The 22,068-nt window shown below is 41.4% G+C and overlaps 2 protein-coding genes across 8 annotated transcripts in view; one reads left to right on the top strand and one right to left on the bottom strand.

Moving 5' to 3' along the window:
- Positions 1-22,068, top strand: part of LOC127578273 (NADH-cytochrome b5 reductase 3-like) — a 644,669-nt gene that overhangs the window by 109,701 nt on the left and 512,900 nt on the right. The gene's annotated exons all lie outside the window — the stretch shown is intronic.
- The window catches only part of ppfibp1b (PPFIA binding protein 1b), a 165,049-nt gene that overhangs the window by 85,623 nt on the left and 57,358 nt on the right, over positions 1-22,068 (bottom strand). For all 7 annotated transcript variants that reach the window (XM_052030073.1, XM_052030074.1, XM_052030068.1 and 4 more), the window contains exons 2-3: positions 18,504-18,603; positions 14,665-14,870 (exon numbers count right to left, since the gene is read on the bottom strand). In XM_052030073.1, coding sequence (XP_051886033.1) covers positions 14,665-14,870; positions 18,504-18,564 — 267 coding nt within the window. In that variant the 5' untranslated portion in view covers positions 18,565-18,603. The remainder of the gene's footprint in view (positions 1-14,664; positions 14,871-18,503; positions 18,604-22,068) is intronic.

The following is a 22,068-nucleotide window of genomic DNA, read 5'->3' as shown; positions in this document are numbered from 1 at the left end:
AAGGGCTGCCAGCGGTGGAGGTGGATACGATAGGGTCCTTTAAGAGACTTTTGGATAGGTACATGGAGCTGAGATAAATAGAGGGCTATGGGTAAGCCTAGTAATTGCTAAGGTAGGGACATGTTCAGCACAGCTTTGTGGGCCAAAGGGCCTGAATTGTGCTGTAGCTTTTCTATGTTTCTTTAATATTTTGGAGGTATGATTGCAATATCAAGTGATTTTTGTACATCTTCTGACTTGTGGCAAAATGTAAAAATGTAAAAAAAATCTGTAAAAATGGAATTCATTCATTACCCAGGGACAGCCTGCTTTTGCTTTCAAGTGTAACCAGTTGAGAAATGCCAAACGCCCCAGCTTGGCTCAGTACGTTACATTCTTTCTTTGAAGACAAACTAACCAAGACCACTGTCTAATGGACATTCAGGAAGGCAGGCTGTTACCATGGGTTGCCCATTGATCAGCACTGGTCCATGTTTACTTACACACTGCTAAAAACAAGGATGATTGCCCTATTTGTAACATACCCAAGTTTACTTACAATGCAAAGCTTGGTGAAGAGGCAAGAGCAGAGGATGCATGGCCTGCAAGTGGGATACAGGCAGGTTACACGTGTGAGCAGGTGGAACGTTATCTGAAAACCTCACGATCTCACCACGATCTTTTACTTCAGCTCCAAAGCCCAAGGGGAAGCCCAAGAATCCATCTTCCACAATTAAATCCTTATGTGACCTAGTGTCAATTTATTCTTTGACAACAATTCCTTGGGGGCATTTTTCTGCTACATTAGATATGCCAAATAAATGGAAGGTGTTGCACTAAGGGAATTATGATAGGACAGTAGGGTGGGTGAAGAGAAGCAGCCATGAAATCAAATGGCATTTACACTCCAGAGGCCTACTCTGCTTCTTACAATTTACTCATTTTCCTTAAGACAGACTCAACAGGCAGAACAGTCTCCTCCTACAGCATTCCCATCAATCCCATTCCCCCACTTATTTTCCTCTGAGGGGGGGTGCAGTCTGTGGACAAGCTGCGTGGCACAGCTCACTGACAATCGGTGAGAACATGAAAAGGGATAAGAAGGGCAATTCATTGGATGACTCCAAATGCCTTACATGAGTGGCACTACAATTATATAAGTGAAGAGAGCCAGTATATTTGTCCCACACACAATAATATAATGAATGAAGAACCAATTTTAGCTAGTAGTGTCCAACATTTCTCAGCCAACAGCCACACAGAATGATGCAATGCTGATGGGGCAGATTACTTCCTTCTGACTATACTGTTCCCTGATTAAATGAACCTTCTACTTTGTGTTAGCTTTTTGGATCTCTGAAGTATCCACAGCACTCAGGGTTAAATGATGAGGAGAACATACAGACGATAGTCTATACTTTGTGACAAGCCTTGGAGATGGGATTAAGCAGGTCGCAAGAGTCAGCACAGCATTAGACATTGGACTTCCCTTGCACTGATCCACAGACTGTTTTACAGTGATTGATATTCTGAAAACATCTGACAGAAAAGATTGCTCCGCAACTGGAAATATTCAAATGCCCAAGGAACAGTCTTAGCCATGTAGATAAAGTACAGTTCAGACCGTAACCTCTGATACTGAATGTAGTAATAATTAAATGATTTGTAGACAAGAGTAAATATAATTGTAATCCTGCCTAATTATCCTACCCAAGGCCAGATCTGAGTCACAGGAAGGAAAAGCAGCTGGCATTCTTGCACAACATTTACTGTCTTAAACTACAGTACTTAACCTCACCAGTCCGAAAATAATTAGGCACTGCACTGGTCGACAGCACTGAGCAATCAGGGCCCAGAAATCAATTCAGACAAAGTTAGAAATCAACCACATTAATGTCAGTTTATAATAGCCAAAATCTATCAGCACTAGAGAGTTACTACAAAAAGATCAGAGACTTATAGAGAAGCACCAGACTCTGCAAGGAACCAACAACTTCGACTGGGGTAGGAAGAAATTTGCAGAGAAGTCTGTACATTCTAGCACTCACCCTGGAGTACACTCTTCCTAGTCAGAGTTTCATTTCATTGTTCAACTGACAGTGACACAAAATTGGCTGGTTTTACCTTTCTGATTTGATCCACTTCTTGTAGAGATACAGAAGAACAGCACACTAAGATCAAAAGTTTATAATCAAAGCAAACTGAGTGCATTGCAGAGTTTTTTGTTTAACAATCATTGACTAACACACACTACTGGACAACACGTTACATACAGGAAAGGCAAAGAAAACTGTAGATGCTGGAAATCTGAAATAAAAGCAGAAAATGTTGAGGATATGCAGCAGGCCAGGCAGCATCTCTGGAGGGAGAAACAGTTAACATTTCAGGTTAATGACCCTTCATCAGCATAGTACTAAATCACAGGTGACATTTCAAAACTGCAGATGTTCTCTGACATTTTGAACAATTGTATATAGACTTTCCTCTACATTTGCATCACCCACCCTTCCTGCAATTTAAGGTATACAAATTAATATCCATCTACCCAATTACTGAAAAACACGCTGATACTGGAGGAACTCAGCAGGCCAGGCAGCATCTGTGGTGAAACGCAGGTGGTCAACGTTTCGGGTCAGCACCCTTCTTCAGGACTGAAGATAGGAAAAGGGGGAAGCCCAATATACAGGAGGGAAAAGCAGAGCAGTGATAGGTGGACACAAGGTGGTGATAGGTAGGTGCAGGTAAGAGATAGTGATAGGCAGGTGTGGGGGAGGAGGGGAGAGCAGATCCACTGGGGGGTGGGTCAAAGGTAAGGAGAGAAAAGAGGGGCATAGAAAAAAAAGAGGCTAGCAAAGGGAAGAAAAGAAAAAACGTAGTTGTGTGGGGGGGGGGGGTGGGCGGCTGTGGGGAAGGGGGGTGGGGTTTACTTAAAGTGGGAGAATTCAATGTTCAAGCCAGAAAATGAGGTGCTGTTTCTCCAGTTTGCGCTTCGAATTCTCCTGGTAGTGGAGGAAGCCAAGATCTGACATATCTATGATAGTGTGGGAGGGGGAGTTGAAGTGACTGGCAACGGGGAGATGCAGATCGCGGTTACGGACAGAGCACAGGTGTTCTGAGTCGGAGAATAATCTGTTGGAAACATAGGCTGGTAGGATGAAATGTGAGGATAAGGGAGACCCTATTCTCTGTTGGGTCTGGGAGGGGTGGGGTGAGATCAGAGGTATGAGTGAGCGAGCTCTCGACCACAGTAAGGGGGAAGCCATGGTTAGAAAAAAAGTTGGACATCTCGGATGTCCTGGAGTGGAAAGCCTCATCATGGGAGTAGATGCCACGGAGGCAGAGAAATTGAGAAAAAGGGATAGTGTCCTTGCTAGAGATAGGATGGGAGGAGCTGTAATCAAGGTAGCTGTGGGCGTCAGTGGGTTTGTAGAAGATGCCAGTGGATAAGGAATCTCCTGAGATGGAGATGGAAAGAAAGATCAAGGAAGATTTGACATTCAAGACCAGCAATCCAGAACCCTACAAGAAGTCCAGGTACAACCTACAGAAGGTCATCGTGAGAGCAAAAAGGCAATTTGGATGCACAACAGCTGTGGCAGGGATTGCATGCCGTTACTTCCTATAATGTTGAAACCTAACAGCATAAATGGCAGTGATGCTTCACTCCCTGATGAGCTCAATGCCTTTTATGCATGCTTTGAAAGGGAGAATAACACTGCACCTGTACGAATCCCCACAGCATCTAGCAACCCTGTGATCTCTGTCTCGGAGGCCGACATCAGAACATCCTTCAAGAGGGTGAACCCTCGCAAGGCGTCAGGCCCCGACGGTAAACCTGGTTGGGTACTGAAATCTGTGCTGACCAGCTGGCTGGAGTGTTCAAGGACATCTTCAACCTCTCACTTCTGCAGTTGGACGTTCCCACCTGCTTCGAAAGGACATCAATCATAACGATGCCCAAGAAGAGCATCAACACTCCTAAAGGTCCCTGCCATTTATTCTATTTGTGTCACCAGAATTTGGCTTCCCAAAGTACATTACCTCACCCTTGCCTGGATTAAGTTCCATTTGCCATCACTCCACCCAACTTTGCTATCTGCAACTTCACCAATTTTCCTTGGTTAGCCAGAGCCAAGAGCAATCAGACACCAGTAAGGAAAATTCAATAACTTCTAAAGGTTTTTGCCAAGTCCTGGATTGGGTAGTATGAGCAAATATCATGGAATTGCTCCAGAAAAACATGGATGTTGCAACAAGCAAACTACCAATTCTCTCTGGATGAGTGACAAATTACGAAGGGGTTAACAACCTTTCTCAACCACATTCATCTCTGGAACCTGACAGCACTTTACATCACTGGCATACGGAAAGGGTTCACCCTGCATTTGTCATGCCTGTCCATACCTTGCTGGCTTTCACTGAAACTGATGTTCTTAATCAAAACAAAAAGTCAGAAATGCTGTTAAATTATTCAATACCATTAAGGTCTGGAAATCAGTGAAATTATTCAACACTATTATGGACTGGAAATCAGCTGCTGCAATACATGCACTATGAATAATTGATGGTTAATCAGTTACCATTTGACTACTGAAAACAGGTTTCACTCTCAGCTTCAAAGGAATTTTATCAGGCGGGAATGCTGCTGAGAGGAAATTCACCGTAATAAGAAAGAAAATAATAATCTTCAGGGCATTGAAGTCAAACTGAAGTCAAATGTTACCATGTTATTAACTGTTGCCTTGTACAGTACAATGCATACATGGATTCAACATTCAATCCTTTTCTGTACATTTTAGAACAATTACAATATTCATAAATATATTGTGGTTTGAAGTGAGCATACAAAAATACTTTGTGTGTCTCATAGGATTCCACAAAGGCCAAACCAGCAAATAATCAGATGGAGTGAAGCTAGAGAGTTGGGGACCTTGGACCTAGTCAAACCAAAGTAATTTATTCCCCAATTTTAAGCATGCATTGATCACTTTCTTTTGTTTGCCCATTATACATTCCTGTATCCATATTTAAAATGAAAACTGACTGGCAAAAATTTCAGTGGAAATCAGCAATGCTCGTAACTATAACCTGAAATTTTAGATAGTTTGTATTACTATAAAATTCTGTGGCCCATTTGTAAGAAATTCTGCAAGAAATATCTTTCTTTTGTGTACAATCTATTAAACAGAAAGTGCATTGCAGGAGCCATACTCGTCATTCTAACAAGCTCTCTTCATTAGCATCGCCTAGATCTTGCAGACCCTCACTTTTTAATCTGTATTTTAAATAGTTTACAATATTCAAAGCTTTAACATCACAGGCTGCTGAATCATCCAAGGCTGTATGTTTTAATTTCGTTTCTTCACTATCTCCTTGTCTATTTTTGTTTTAATTATTTGAAGATTTCTGCCTCTTCCCCCCCCCCATTAATATCCTTAGAGTCAAGTACAGAAATATTTAAACAAATAAAGTATTTATCCTAATTCCACATTAAGTTCATACTAGCTACAGTAACTGGACACATCTGAAGCACCAACGCATTCCAGAAATGCATTATTGCAACTCAGCGTTCTACAAACTTCAGAATAATTAGAACACACAAGTTATGATCAATACCATTTCTATTTAAAAAACATGGCACTAATAAAACGACTTTGGTTTGTACATGTGAAGTTATCTGTATTGGTTGGTAACAATGTGCAGTCACCACAAGATGGCACTGCCTTGCCAACTTAAATCAGCTTTTCACAATCATGGCTTCCTCTTTACCACAGCTATAGAGCCCTTCACTGCATCTCATCAATTTCTCACAACACTGTCCTCAACCCCCAGCTAGAAAAAGGACCGGGTTCCCTTGGTCCTTACCTTCCAACCCACTGGCCTCTACATTTAACGGATCATCCTTCACAATTTCCACCACTGTCAAGACATGTCTTTCCCTTGCCTCCCATTCCCTTCACAGTTTGTTGGGACATTTTTCCATCTCTACCAACCACCTTCCTCATGGTACTTTCCCACTCAAATGCAGGAGATATTGTGTCCTTCCTTCTCGCCATACAGGGTGTTACGGACTCAGTGAAAGTCCCTTTAAGATAGAGAGTGTGTGTGTATGTGTGTGTGGGGCGTGCTTACGTCAATAGAAGATAAAGGACGTAATGACGTTGTTGAAGAAGTCAGAAGAAGAAGAGAGAGAGAGAGAGAGAAGGGAGAGAGACACCAGCCTGCTTGTTTTCTCTATCGATGGATGAGAAACAATAACTGTGTTTGCCACTGAAATCCATGTATGGAAGTTGGAAGTAATCCGGTGGAGTTCACTTTGTTGCTGACCTGTAGAAGGAAACAGGTATTTGTATGTGGACGACCACGGTTCGGATGCTTTTCGGGGTGAGGAAGTCACTACTGAGTAAACACTGGAGTGTCGTTTGGGGTCCATCGTGGAACATTTGGATTTCGTATGTACTCTCTCTATGTTTTTCTACATCTTATCTTCAGACAACGGTGGTTGTTGAAGAAGCCCTTGCTCATGTTTCACCTTATGGCTTGCGGAACTGAACTTTAAGAACCATTCCGGAACTGGGAGTTTTGGACTTTGTCACACACACACACACGAAGAGTTTAGTTTTGGGGTTAACGTTCGAGGTTTAACATTTTTGAATTCTAACATACTAACATTTTACTTTTATTTTACGTATTATCATAAGTAGTGATTAATAAAATAGTTTTTAACACTGAATCATGCTCAGTGTGTTTCTTTTGTTGCTGGTTTGTGACAAAATTGGGAGATTCGTCCGGGATAGTTCCCAAGGTTAACGAGATTCGTCCGGGATCCAATCCAAAGATTAACGAGTGTCGTCTGGGATCGTTCCCCAGATTGACAAGATTTGTTCGGGGTTCAATCCAAAGATTTTTGAGGGAGGTCTGATAAATTCTTTTTAATTGGCTTGTGTGTGTGGAAACCAGCAGCAATGGATATTAAGGCATTTTTGGAGTCACCAACCCAGAAGGGATTGGAGGTGGCGAAAAAGGATGATCTGATAAAGATTGCTACAAGGTTAAACCTTACAGAAGTAAAGCAGTCTATGAGAAAGGCAGATATTCAGAGACTGATAGCTGGCCATTATGTGGAAAAGGTGTTTGAGAAGGAAGTGTTAAAACAGTTTCCTGGCAGTGAAATAGCAATTTCTGAGGCACAGGTGCAGCTGGCAAAGATAGAGGCTGAACGAGAACAAACCCAGTTAAAGATAGAGGCTGAACGAGAACAAAAGAAATTAGAAGCTGAACGAGAAACGAGAGTAAACCCAGTTAAAGATAGAGGCTGAACGAGAGCAAAAGAGATTAGAGGCCGAACAAGAGGAAAAGAGATTAGAGGCCGAACAAAAGAAATTAGAGACTGAACAAAAGATAACTCAGATGAAGTTAGAGGCTGAACGGGAACGGGAACTAATTCGGTTAAAGTTTGAGGCAGAGGAGAAGGAGAAACAGAGGCAGCATGAGTTACAAATGAAGCGTAGGAGTTTGGAATCTGATTCTGAAGATGGTTTTTCAGCCAGCAGGGAGGTTCGATTAGTCCCTCCTTTTGAAGAAGATCAGGTTGATCAGTATTTCCAACATTTTGAAAAGGTTGCTGTGAGTTCAAACTGGCCAAGGAAAGGATGGGCTCTTATGGTACAGAGTGTGATTAAAGGTAAAGCTCAAAAAGCTTATTCTGCTTTGTCTGCTGAGGATGCAGCTGATTATACCAAGGTAAAACAAGCTATATTGAAGGCCTATGAATTGGTCCCTGAGGCTTATAGACAAAAATTCAGAGACTTGAGGAAATCTGCAGATCAGACTTATATGGAATTTGCCAATGGAAAGAGAATATGTTTTGAACGATGGTGCCTGGCTAAAAATGTAGATGGGGATTATGATAAATTGACAGAATTGATACTAGTGGAAGACTTTAAAAGATGTGTTCCAGCTGAATTAACAACATATTTAAATGAAAAGGCAGTGGAAACTTTACAAGAAACTGCTAGGTTGGCAGATGATTATGCTTTAACCCATAAATCCAAATGGGGACAACCTAAAACCTTTCAAAAGAGTACAAAGACAATCCAGGTAAACCGGAGATTAAATTGGGAGGTAATCAAAAAGGAAAAGATGAAAAGAAGCCAGGGCTGGAGAAACCTGTTGAGCGTACTTGTTATTACTGTAGGAAACCTGGCCATGTGATATCTAATTGTGCCCTTTTGAAGAAAAAGAAGGAAGCTGTGCCCAATGCTTGCTTTCAGGCAATTAAAAATCAAAAAGGTTTAGGAGATGCTGTTAAAGACCAGTCCTTGCAAGAGGGAAAAGCGGAAAAGTTGGAGGAGGTGAGAAAGGAATTCCGTTCTTATGTATCAGAGGGTTTTGTTTCACTGAATGATGAGTCACCCCAGGTGCCAGTGAAAATTCTTAGAGATACTGGGGCTAGTCAATCTCTCTTGCTGGACAGTGTTTTAAATTTTGGAGAAGAAAGTGACACTGGTGAAGTAAATCTAGTACGAGGCGTTACAGGTGAGACCATGTCTGTCCCTTTTCACAGGGTGATTTTAAAGTCAAAGTTCGTAGAAGGACCAGTCGAGATAGGGATAAGACCTAGTTTGCCAGTGGAAGGAGTTTCTTTGTTATTGGGAAATGACCTTGCAGATGGAGAAATTGTTCCTGTGGTACGGTTAACAACCAAACCAAGGATTGATGAGTCTGAGAATGATCCAGATGTTTACCCATCATGTGCGGTGACTCGAGCTAGAGCTAAAGAATTAGCCAAGACAGACAGTCTGATGCAGTTCCTTGTGACAGTCCTAAACAGGAAGAAAATTATGATGCCTTATCTGAGATGCCTTTTCTGTCTTCACTGGAGGATCAACATCCTTATAGTGAGCCTGAATTTAAAGATTTGTCTTTGTCGAGGAAGGATTTTATGGTGGAACAGACAAAGGACCCTGAGTTGACAGAATTGAAAGAAAAAGCACTCTCATGTGAGGAGATTGAAAAAGTGCCAACTGGATAATATGTCAAAAATGGAGTGTTAATGAGGAAATGGAGACCTCCTCATGTTCCTGTTAATGAGGAATGGGAAGTTATTCATCAGGTTGTTGTTCCAAAAGTTTATAGGGATGAGATTTTAAACCTGGCCCACAGTATGCCTTTGGGTGGTCATTTTGGGGTGAATAAAACTGTAGGGAAGATCTTGAAACAATTCTATTGGCCTGGTTTGAGAAAAGATGTGATGTTTTGTCGAACCTGCCACACATGTCAGATGGTAGGTAAACCAAATCAAAAACCCCCTGTGGCTCCGTTGAAACCAATTCCTGCTTTTGGTGAACCCTTTTCGAAGGTGATTGTGGACTGTGTTGGCCCCTTACCAAAGTCTAAGACTGGAAATCAGTATTTGTTAACCATCATGTGTGCCACTTCTAGATTTCCAGAGGCAATACCCCTTAGAAATATTAAGGCCAAGACGGTGTCAAAGGCTCTTTTAAAATTTTTTACCTTGTTTGGTTTGCCAAAAGAAATCCAATCTGATCAAGGTAGTAATTTTATGTCAAAAATTTTTCAACAAATAGTCTATGAGCTGGGAGCAAAGCAGATTGTATCATCTGCATATCACCCAGAATCTCAAGGAGCTCTGGAGAGATTTCATTCTACTCTCAAAAATATGCTGAAGACTTATTGCTTTGAAAACACCAAGGATTGGGACAAAGGTATCCATTTACTTTTGTTTGCCGTTAGAGAATCAATCCAGGAGTCAATAGGATTTAGTCCGTTTGAGCTTGTATTTGGACATAGGGTGAGAGGACCTTTGGAGTTGTTAAGAGAGCAATGGGTTAATGAGGAAGTTCACTTGAGTTTGTTGGACTATGTCCAAAAATTTAAAACTCGGTTGGAGAGAGTCTGCCAGCTAGCGAGAGAGAATTTGAAAACAAGCCAGATAAGAATGAAGACATATTTTGATAGACGTGCTCGGCCTAGGACATTCGCAGTGGGGCAAAAGGTGTTGGTATTTTTCCCTAGCCAAAATAATCCCTTGCAATCTCATTTTTCTGGACCCTATGTTATTGAATCTCGAGTGACTGATCTAACATATATAATCATAACACCAGATAGACACAAGAGAACACAACTCTGTCATGTAAACATGCTAAAACCTTATTATGAGAGGGATTCAGTTGTGGCCTTGGTGGATGGTGTAAAGGTTGTTTCTAGAATGCCTGATGTTGATGTTGAGGAAGGCCAATTTAGACCAAATATTGTTCCATCGAAACTAAAAAACCAAAATATCCTGGAGAACCTTGAAACGAAGTTGGACCATTTACAAGTTTCACAAAAACAACAGATGAGAGAATTAATTTTAAAATTTAAAAATCTGTTCCCAGATGTTCCAAACAGAACATCGATAATTACCCATGATGTTGATGTTGGGGATGCAAAACCAATCAAACAACACCCATATCGAATGAATGTGGAAAAAAGTAAACTTGTTGATCAGGAAATAAAATACATGTTGGAAAATGATTATTAGACATTCTACTTCAAATTGGAGTTCGCCCTGTATTATCGTACCTAAACCTGATGGAACTGTTAGATTTTGCACAGATTACAGGAAAGTGAATGCTGTAACGAAGTCAGATGCTTACCCTATTCCTAGGGTGGATGATTGCATAGACAGAGTGGGAAAGGCAAAATTTCTTACAAAGATTGACCTATTAAAAGGGTACTGGTGTGTTCCATTAACAGATAGAGGAAGGGAGATTTCAGCCTTTGTAACCCCTTCTGGATTGTATGAATACAATGTTTTGCCATTTGGAATGAAAAATGCTCCGGCAACATTTCAAAGAATGATTAATTCAGTGATTCATGGGTTAAAACATACAGATGCCTACATTGACGACTTAGTGACTGGGAATGATACATGGGAGGATCACATCTCTGCGTTAGAAAGGTTGTTTGAAAGACTTTCCAAGGCTAACCTTACAGTTAACTTGGCTAAAAGTGAATTTGGCCATGCCACTGTGACGTATCTTGGTTATGTTGTAGGTCAAGGCAAGCAAGCTCCTGTTCAGGCAAAAGTTCAAGCAATATCTGAGTTCCCTATTCCCACAGGTATGAGGACTGTTAGAAGATTTTTGGGAATGGTTGGATATTATCGAAAATTTTGTAAAAATTTTGCTGATATTGCTCTTCCCCTAACTAATCTTCTGAAGAAGGGAGTAAAGTTTGTTTGGACAGATTCTTGTCAAGAAGCATTTGAGAAGCTGAAAGCCATTTTATGCTACCATCCTGTGCTCAAAACACCTGACTTTGAAAAGCCATTTTCATTAGCAGTAGATGCCAGTGATGAAGCTGCAGGAGCTGTATTGTTGCAGAAGGGTGACCTTGATGATATTGACCATCCTGTAGCTTACTTTTCAAAGAAATTTAATGAGCATCAAAAGAATTATTCCACCATAGAGAAAGAATTACTGTCGCTTGTTTTAGCCTTGCAACATTTCAGTGTATATGTTTGCAACGCTCAGAAACCATTGACTGTATATACAGATCATAACCCACTGGTGTTTCTGAGCCGAGTCAAAAACAAGAACAGAAGGCTGTTAAACTGGAGTTTAATTTTGCAAGAGTTTGATCTCAGGATAACTCACATTAAAGGCAAAGATAATGTGATTGCTGATTGTCTTTCCCGATGTTAAATGGGAAACATGTATCTGTACTAATCTGATAGTCTGTAGTTGTGTAGCATGATAATTATTAACATTACTAACTGTATGCGCGGTTAAAATTTTCTTGGGAAAATTTTTTTTAGGTGGGAGGTGTTACGGACTCAGTGAAAGTCCCTTTAAGATAGAGAGTGTGTGTGTAGGGCGTGCTTACGTCAATAGAAGATAAAGGACGTAATGACGTTGTTGAAGAAGTCAGAAGAAGAAGAGAGAGAGAGAGAGAGAAGGGAGAGAGACACCAGCCTGCTTGTTTTCTCTATCGATGGATGAGAAACAATAACTGTGTTTGCCACTGAAATCCATGTATGGAAGTTGGAAGTAATCCGGTGGAGTTCACTTTGTTGCTGACCTGTAGAAGGAAACAGGTATTTGTATGCGGACGACCACGGTTCGGATGCTTTTCGGGGTGAGGAAGTCACTACCGAGTAAACACTGGAGTGTCGTTTGGGGTCCATCGTGGAACATTTGGATTTTGTATGTACTCTCTCTCTATGTTTTTCTACATCTACATCTTATCTTCAGACAACGGTGGTTGTTGAAGAAACCCTTGCTCATGTTTCACCTTATGGCTTGCGGAACTGAACTTTAAGAACCATTCCGGAACTGGGAGTTTTGGACTTTGTCACACACACACACACGACGAGTTTAGTTTCGGGGTTAACGTTCAAGGTTTAACAGTTTTGAATTCTAACATACTAACATTTTTACTTTTATTTTACGTATTATCATAAGTAGTGATTAATAAAATAGTTTTTAACACTGAATCATGCTCAGTGTGTTTCTTTTGTTGCTGGTTCATGACAAGGGACACAAACAAAGCCCTTCCAGGTGGAGCAGCAACTCACCAGAATTTCCTCCAATCTGGCCCCGAGACAGCGAGACCCAACACAAATTGGGTGACCACTTCGAGCAGCACAAACTGGCTCTCTGTTTGTATCAGTTCTCAGGTAAATTATACATCTGCAATATTAACTCAGCTTTTCTCTCTCTGACACTGCTCGACCTGCTGGGCAATCACTGCAGCTCTGAACTATTTCCCAGCTTTTGTTTGTTTCTTCTAAGTATCCTCACTAATTTATTGACCACGTGGAATCATCAGCAACTTACCACCACGACAATACTAGTCTCAGCCTATCACAGATATTCCCCTCCTCCCACACATCCCTCTCCCACCCTTGCTGAAAGTTAAAACCAACTTCTTTTCTCATCCCTGGTTTTTATGAAGGGTCTTCAAACTGATACTTTAACTCTTGTTTTTCTTTCCACAGATGCTGTCTTACATGCTGGGTGTTTCCACTATTTTCTGTTTTTAAAGTCTCATAGGTTCATTAGAAACAAAATAAAAGTCACATTTAACACTCAACCAAAAGAGATACACATGCACCCCACAAGCAACTGCACCACACTCCCCCCCCCCCCCCCCCCCCCCAAATGTAATGGGCACTCTTTTCTCTAAGTGAAGCTCCAGAATCTGAACACAGAAATTTGATAGATCAGTACTGAGGGGAGTTCTTGCTGTAGGGTTGGAGGTGCTAGGTGAATACAGTAGATACCCTGGCACTCTGAAGACAACCAGAGAGCTGCCTCTGAATACTGGCTAATATACCTGCTTCAAAGACAGTAATAGATTAACTGGCCATTTATCTAACCTGTTTGTGGGGGACAGTGTGCAAATTAACCACATTCAACCCAAGTAATTGGTTATAAAGGCCTTTGAAATGTTATAGTGATTGAGTAGTGTAGAGGACACTTAAACATAAGAATGAACAAGAGTTTTCTTTTAAAGAAAGGGTATAGAGTTGTGCAACAAAGAAACTGTCCCTTCTGCACAAGCTGACCTTTTTGCCCATCTACACTAATCCCATTTGCCTGCAGTAGGTCTGGATCCTTCTATGCCTTGCCTATTTAAATGTCTTAATCACTTGTTTAATTGTATCTGATACCACCACCTCCTCTGGCAGCGAGTTCCAAATATCAACCACTCTGTGTAAAAACTTTAAAACTCCTTCCTCTCACTTTAAACATATGGCCTCTTGTTTTTGATACCCTTATCATGGGAAAAAGATTCTGACCATCTACCCTATCTATGCCTTCCTGAATCTTTTACACCTCTATTGGGTTATTGTTCAGCCTCCTTTGCTCCTGAGAAAATAAACTCAGCCTAACCAAATCTCTTTCCATAACTAAAATCCTTCAATTAGGAAACACTCTGGAAAACCTCATCTGCACTCTCTCCAGTACAACCACATCCTTCCTATAATATGGGGGCCAAAAATGCACACAGTACTCCAAGTGCTGTTTAACCAGTGCTTTGTAAAGTTGCAACACTATGTCCCAACTTTTATATTTTATGTCCTGACCTATGAAGGCAAACATGCCATATGCACTCTTCAGCAGCCTATCCACTAGTGTTTCCACTTTTAGGACACTATAGACTTGAACAGGGGGACCTTGGGGTTCATCAACATTCCTTAGGGATCTGCTGTTGATTGTGACGTGACCTTCCATTCACATTTTTACATTGGCTGTCCAGATGAAGGGTCTCGACCTGAAACATCAAGTCCATTTCCCTCCACAAATGCTGCCTGACCCACTGAGTTCCTCCAGCTTTTTGTGTGTTGCTCCAGATTCCATCATCTGCAGTCTCTTGTGTCCCCATGTTGGAAGAACTCCACAGGTTAGGCAGCATCTGTAGAAGGAAATGGAAAGTTGATGTTTCTGGTTGAGACCCTTCATCAGGGCTGATCTGAAATGTTGACTGTCCATTTCCCTCTACAGATGCTGCCTGACCTGCTGACAGTTTGTTTTTTTGCTCCAGGTTCTAGCACTCTCGTGCCTCCACGTTCTCACACTGGTGACAGTGCAAGGATGGGAAAGACATTAAAAATAACCAGCCACAAACAAATACAGAACAGGGAATGTGGACGTTCTACACCGCACTACTCACCAGGTGACTCTGTAGCCATTCAGCGAGAAGTTCTGCAGTGGAGTCTGGTATCTGACAGCGCAGTCCGTCCTTCTCCTCATTCTCCATCAGCTCCAGCAGTCCTCGAAGGTCTTCCACCAGGTGTAACACTCGTAGGCTGCCTATATACGGGGAGTTGGGCGACTGGCAGTCAAACAGACCATTTGAGTAGTCTAAGGTCTTCGAACCTAGTGAGAGGTTAATGAGAAAAGGTTAACTCTCATGAATACAAGTAATGAATATCACTTTGAAATCAGGGACCAGGTCAAGTCTACAACTTGGGCTGGAAATTGGATCATCTTTATTAAATTCACTTCTTATGCAGATAAGGTACGTTAATGTCTTAGAAGATAGGCTACTGATTGACTTCCACTCAACAGGCTAACATATCAGAAAAATTCCCGAGTGTCTAATATTGTAAATGATGCAGTTATATCAAGCTACCACAGCCAATATACCAATAAAGCTCCTGAGCATGCTATCCAGTACTCTACAAAATAGTAAATTTGAGGAATTCAAGCAATCTTACTATTGTGATAAATGACAGATGTAACTAATTAAAGTCTGCAATATATAACCAAAAACAAACAGCTTACTCACATTACCCTGGGACAGCATCCAGGAATTTATTGAGTACAGCATTTGCGAGTGGGAATGAGATTCTTTAAATCCACCAGAGAGATACTGAGGTTGGGACAGGAAGTGAGAGCAAAAGGATTTCTATTTACAAACTATGAGGTGAATAGATAAGACAGATGGTAGGTATCTTCTATCCCCAAGGCAAGGATGTCTAAAATGAGAAGTCATAGGTTTAAGGCGAGAGGTAGGTGGTTTAGAGAGGATCTGAGGGAGAATATTTTCACAGTAGCTGGAATCTACAATGCACTGCCTGAGGAGGTGGTGGAGACATGTACTCTCACAACATTTAAGCAACATCGAAGCAAGCAATTGAAATCGGCATGGCACAGAAGGTTATGAACCTAATCAGGTAAACAGAATTATTACAGATGGGTGGATCAGTCAGTGTAGATGTGGTGGGGCTGAAGGTGTTTCAGTGATATATGACTATGATTCAAATAGTTGCATTTCATATTGATAGTATTCTGGATTAAATTATTAGATTTATAGCAATAATTTGACAAAGTGTAAAGCTTTTATCTCAAGTGGGAAGAAATTTTCAGAAAATTTTCTACAAAGAATTTTTGACAATCACCTCCCCATTAGAAATTCTCAGTAACACCACAGCTTGCAGAGTACTTCCAGAGGGCCAAACAGGAATTCTAACCCTGCTCCTTTAACAGAAGAGAATCTGGATTTCCCACCCACATCCAACACATACGATAGGGTGGACAAGCAATATCTTTTGCCCATTATTGAGCAATCTAATACCAGAGGGCATGCACTTAAGGTGAGAGGGGGTAGGATCAGAACAGATGTCAGGGGCACGTATTTTTTTTTACTGAGAGAGTGGTGGATGCCTGGAATGCACTGCCTGATAGGGTGGTGGAGGCAAATTCATTGGGAGCTTTTAAGAGGGGCTTGGATGGGCACATGAATGAGAGGAAAATAGAGGGATATGGGATTTCTACAGGTAGAAGGGATGAGCCATATTGGCACAACATTGTGGGCCGAAGGGCCTGTTCTGTGCTGTAGTGTTCTATACCAACTAAAAGACAGCTCCCTGTGAGGAATCAGAAAGATCAAAAAAAAACAAGGGCAAGAGGAATCCTATTACTCAATTTTTTTGAAAGCCAGTCATAAGAAACAGCTGAAGGAGTAGTCAAATCACATCATTTTTCCAAATTCCAGGAAATACAATCCTAGGTTGTTTAATCTCCTCATCCATTAAACCTTGGAGGCCTGGTACCATTCAAGCATTAACATAACAAACAGCAGGAGGAGGTAATAAGATCACAGCTGATTTGATCTTCGCCTCAACTCTACTTTCCTGCCCATTCCCTAAAACCCTATGGACCAGAATCCTGTATCTCAGCTTTGAATATATTCCAGAGTTCCGGGACAGAATTCCAAAGATTCATGACATAGAACAGTACAGAACAGGAATAAGCCCTTCAGCCCACAACGTCTGTGCTGAACATGATGCCGAACTAATTCCCTTCTGCCTGCACATGATCCATATCCCTCCATTCCCTGCACATTCATGCATCTATCCAAAAGCCTCTTCAGCACCACTATTGTATCTGCTTCCACCACTCTCCCCGGCAGCCCGTTCCAGGCACCTACCACTGTGCAAAATAAAACTTTCCCTGTCTCACCTTAAATGCATGTATTGGACATATGTACCCCACAAAAAAATTCTGACCTATGCTTCTCATAATCTTATAAACATCTATCAGGTTTCCCCTAAGCCTCCAATGTTCCACTCTGCACCTTTTCTGTAACACTATATTCTTCATTCTGTTATTGCTTTTCCCTTGAACTACTTCGATGCACTGAAGTGATGAAATGATCTGTATGGGTAGCATTGAAAACAGTTTTTCATTGCACCTCAGTACATGTGACAATAATAAACCAATTACCAATTCCAAAGAAAACAACTCGTTTGTCCAACCTCTCCTTATAGCTCATACCCTCTAATCCAGACAGCACCTTGGTAAACCTCTTCTCTATGTTAAATGGGTCACCCATTATTCTGAACCTACATCCCTTTTACCTAGGTATCCCTTTTACCTAGGTTTCCCCTTGAGGGCAAAGTCTTTCATGGCACCTATCTCTGGGAATGATTTATAAGTTCTCCCGATGAAGGGTCTTGACCCAAAACGTCGACTGCCCATTTCTCTCTACAGATGCTGCCTGACCCATTGAGCTCCACCAAGCGGTTTATTTTGTAAGTCTGTAATCTCTCTCCATTTGAACAAAATTCTCAATTTTCATTCTTTCTACAAAAGCAGATAGCCTTGCATTTCCTCAGGTTACACTAAGTTGCGGTCCATTCCATTACTCATGTAGAGTCCTTTGCAGCCCGTATCCTCCTCACAACTTTCTTCCCCATTTATCTGACGACAATACCGTCACTTCATCCATGTGGTTAATATAGGTTGTAAGCTATTGAAGGAAAGAGCAAGAATAGAAGGGAGGTGGTGAGGTGTTGCAGGAAGCTCCTTCTCAAAGCATGACACTTCTCAACTTCAATTGGTATTGGTAATTGGTTTACTATTGTCATTACTGACACAAACAAATGTTTTAGCTGCACTGTTACACAGGTCTCACGATAAAAAAAGATAAATCTGCTTTGGGAGCATTGGTCGAGGGAGAGGTGGTCAGGATAGATAATTAGGCAGCAGAGTACATTTGCATCATGTTCTTACACCACAATGCATTTAATGTTAGTACAAAAGTGTTTCCACTCTGCATCAATATTTAAACTGTGGTGCAAATCCAGAGCCTGAAGCTGGGGTGAAGCAGACTGGCAGTGCCTTCTCCAGGGAAATCATTCTGCACTTCCACTCAAGGCAAGTACTCGATGTGATTGATCTTTATTCCGAAGCTGTACCAATGTAGAAGACTGTTCTGCTTCAACAGGGCAAAAATAAAACTATTGCCTCATATCATCATCTGACTGCGGCTCATCTATTTTATTATAGGCCGCCTCAGGCATCTCATTTGCAATCATTAGCTGGAATTTTCTTGTGGGATTTAACAATACTATTCACAATGAGGTTTTTGTTTAAACACGTCGGTATCTAGACATGGTTCTACGTACCAAATGCAACTGCTTTACACAGAGACAGCTCCAGTAAATGTTTATAGTGATTATTTATGGTACAAAGCCAATCAGGAATTTTTAAGCAATGTCTTACCTGCTATGATGCCATCCATTTGCTCTAAGGCGGCAGCTAACATCTCACTGGCATCGGTCATCTTTTTCCCCTTGTAAGTCAGTCAATGCTACACCTGAACCTATGGAAAACAAGGAATTCAACCTCGTCACCTAGGCCATATGAAGCAACTACAGAATACTCTCAATCATGCAGTATTCATCAGTTAATAGCTCTCAATTTATACAAATGTACTGGAATAGAATATTAAGAGGAACAGTCATCCAAGTAAATGTAACAGAACTCGTATGCAAATATTTAGTATGCCACAAAATCTAAATGAGCAAGAGAGAGAGACATCAGTAATGGAGTGAAACAAATCTCTTCAAATCCAACTCGACTCACTTGAGTCCAATTCTTGATTTCAGTGTTACAAGGATTTGGAGATTGGTGTGGCTGTTGCCTAAAGCAGCTACACAAATTGCTTGTGAGAGCTGGCAAGTTAAATGTGCTGCCAGAGCAGAACAGTGTGCTTCTGGATTACATGCCTGGGTTACTACCCTTGCAGTGCCATGTACTCCAATCCACCTCTACGTGCGACCTGTGAGTCAGACAGTGGGAGGAAGATAATGTCATATGTGCTTTGAGAGATGGAATTCCAGGTTTCTTGGTACTTTGCTAGTGCAGGTAACTGACCTCAATACTGTACCATTTACCTATGCCTGCAGTGCTGCTTCACCACAGCACAAGGACTTGCTCATCCTTTTACAGCTGGGAGCAAGGTTCAGTTTCTGGGTAATGGCAGCAATTTTTCTAATGGCAACAAAGTGGGCCCAAATTTATTTTAAAATACACTCCTCTAAAATTTTACTTTCTACTTTTTCCCCCCAACAAAGCAACTCACTTTCAGGAAATAAGACAACAAGCCTAGATTTCATTAAAAACTGCTAGCAGTAAATGAGAAATAAAATCTCAATTAATAAGCTAGCTTTTTTTTAGATACCCATTTTTAATCAACAAATTTGGTTCAACCCACGCCGAGAACTTATGGAATTATTTTGTGAAACTGGCTTATTTGTTCCATTCAGCAGCTGATTAAAAGGAACTTGGCGCGCACACACACACAAACATTGAAATCACAAGGGACTTTTAAATACATCTTCCCATTGATTCCCAGAAATGAACAATCAATCACATGGGAGGAAGAAAACAACGTGTGTGCACAGATGCATAATTCTGGGGCTATTTATACTGGCAAATATACACACGGATCAAATAACATACACCAGTATAAGACTTCCATTCAGAAGGACCCTTCACTGCCACCAATCTGGACAGTTAATGGGAAACCAATGCTGGATTTCATCTAACTTTAAGGAACGTTCTGTTTGTTTGACAAAATGGACTCATACTCCTTGCTACAAGAACAACTGCTAGATTCTGGACAAGTTATTTCCAATGTTTACTCTCTCAATAAACTGGTTTCCTCCACCCAAAAAAAGGCCACGATAGCAAATACTTGTGAAAGTGCCCTTTCAGTTTATAGGATAGCCTCCTGATATTTGCTTTAACTCTTTAGTTTTGTTGGATGATTCCTGTGCAAAGTTTAGGGCAATTTCCTGCTGTCTTCCACCAGCTTGGAAGTCTCCCAATAATAACACTTATTGAAATAAATTAATGTACACGAGAAGCAAAATTTATTTTAAGCACCAGTTCATGACATGATGCAGACATTTTTTTGTTATTTGTTCACAGGATGTGGACATTGCTAGCCCATACAGCATTAACGTCCACCCCTAATTTCCACTGCGAGTAACCCACATTGTTGGGTCTGGAGCCACATGTACAGACATTGGCAAAACAGATGGCATTTTGCAGCAATCTGGTAGCTTCATGGTACTATCAGCTTTATATTCCAGATTTAAGTTTAATTCCTTATACTATAAATTCCCTTTCTGCTGCACTGGAATTCAAACTTGTCTCCAGATTAATAATTCGGGCCTTGAGACACTAGTAAGGTTCAGTGAAGCTGCCTCCATCTTCACTGTCTCCTCCCCCACCTCACTCCATCTGCCTCATTTTTTCCTGTCTTTATCATCACCTGCCCATCTCCCTACTCCACCCCTTCCCCTCCCCTACCTGCCTGTCATCCTTCCCCCTTCAGACCACCAATCACTTTGTCACCTCTCCCCATCTCTATATACTGGCCATCTCCCCTCTCAGTCCTGAAGCAGAGTTTCATCCAGAAGTGTCAACAATTCCTTCCCTCCCCACCACAGCCCAGAGATGCTGCTTGATCAACTGAGTTCCTCCAGCGGATTGTTTGGTGCTCCAAATTTCAGCGTTTTCAGTCTCTTGTGCCTCTAGTGATGAAATCACTATCCTAATTATTTGAAATGGAACTCATAATATTAATATCCAAGCTTCTAATTTCCGATGAACATACTGAATAGTTGATTTAACAGAAGACAAGGTTTGATAGATTTTCACATATTAAGGGAATCAAGGAATGTGGGGTTAATACAAGAAAGCGGCATGATTGTGTTCAACAGCAGAACATGCACAAGGGGCCAACAGGATTTCCACTGTAGAATGCAGTTTTCAAACAACTACAATAACCAGCACTCTTAACTGCCCGAGTCTAGGTACTCAAAAGAGTAGCACATTGTTAAAGGGAAATGTTATCCTTGTTCCCTTGCCCATTGGTGGTTATTCCAAGAAACTAACTCTAAAGCTATTTCAAACCTCCTGCAATACCATTGTGCCAATGTCAGCATTTTGCCGAGCATGGCCCCATCAGAGTGGGTATCTTTAAGGATTAAATGGATCCCATTTCTCTTCAATGGCAAAATTTAGAGGGTAGATGCAGTATTATGTTGCTCAGATTTCCGCTTCAACCCTTAAGTTCATTATCTGGATTGAATGTTTCAATCTCTGTCCAACAAAAGTCTTGTTGGAAAGCCTGCTCTGCCATTCAATATGATCACAGCTGATCATCTATCTCAGTAGCACATTCCTGCTCTTTTCTCATACCCCTTGATGTCTTTTGCACGTATAAATCTTTCTTAATATATTCAGCAACATTGACTCCACTGCCCTCTGCCTTACCGCTTATCTTGAGATACCTCTCGTTCTAGTTGCCACCAGTAAGGGAAAACATCCTCCCTGCATCCACCCTGTGAAGCCCTCTTAGAATTTTCAGTGATAACTCCTCCCATTTTCTAAAGTCTGTTGCTATCAGCCTGCATTAACTAATCTCTCCTCCTACAACAGTCCTGTCATTCTAGGAACCAGTCTGGTGAACTTTTGATAAATTCATTTTATGGCAAGTGAAGAGAACTGCACAAAATACTCCAGATCAAAAACACGATGCTGCTGGAGGAACTCAGCAGGCCAGGCAGCATCCGTGGAGGAAAGCAGGTGGTCAACATTTCGGGTCAGGACCCTTCTTCAGAACTGAAGATAGGAAAAGGGGAAGCCCAATATATAGGAGGAAAAAGCAGAGCAGTGATAGGTGGACAAAGGCAGGGAGGCAGGGTGGGCACAGGTGGTGATAGGTCGACGCAGGTAAGAGATAGTGATAGGCAGGTGTGGGGGAGGGGAGAGC

The sequence above is a fragment of the Pristis pectinata genome, chromosome 15 (assembly GCF_009764475.1).
Source record: "Pristis pectinata isolate sPriPec2 chromosome 15, sPriPec2.1.pri, whole genome shotgun sequence".
Taxonomy (NCBI): Eukaryota; Metazoa; Chordata; class Chondrichthyes; order Rhinopristiformes; family Pristidae; genus Pristis; species Pristis pectinata.
This window is presented reverse-complemented; position numbering and strand designations above follow the sequence as displayed.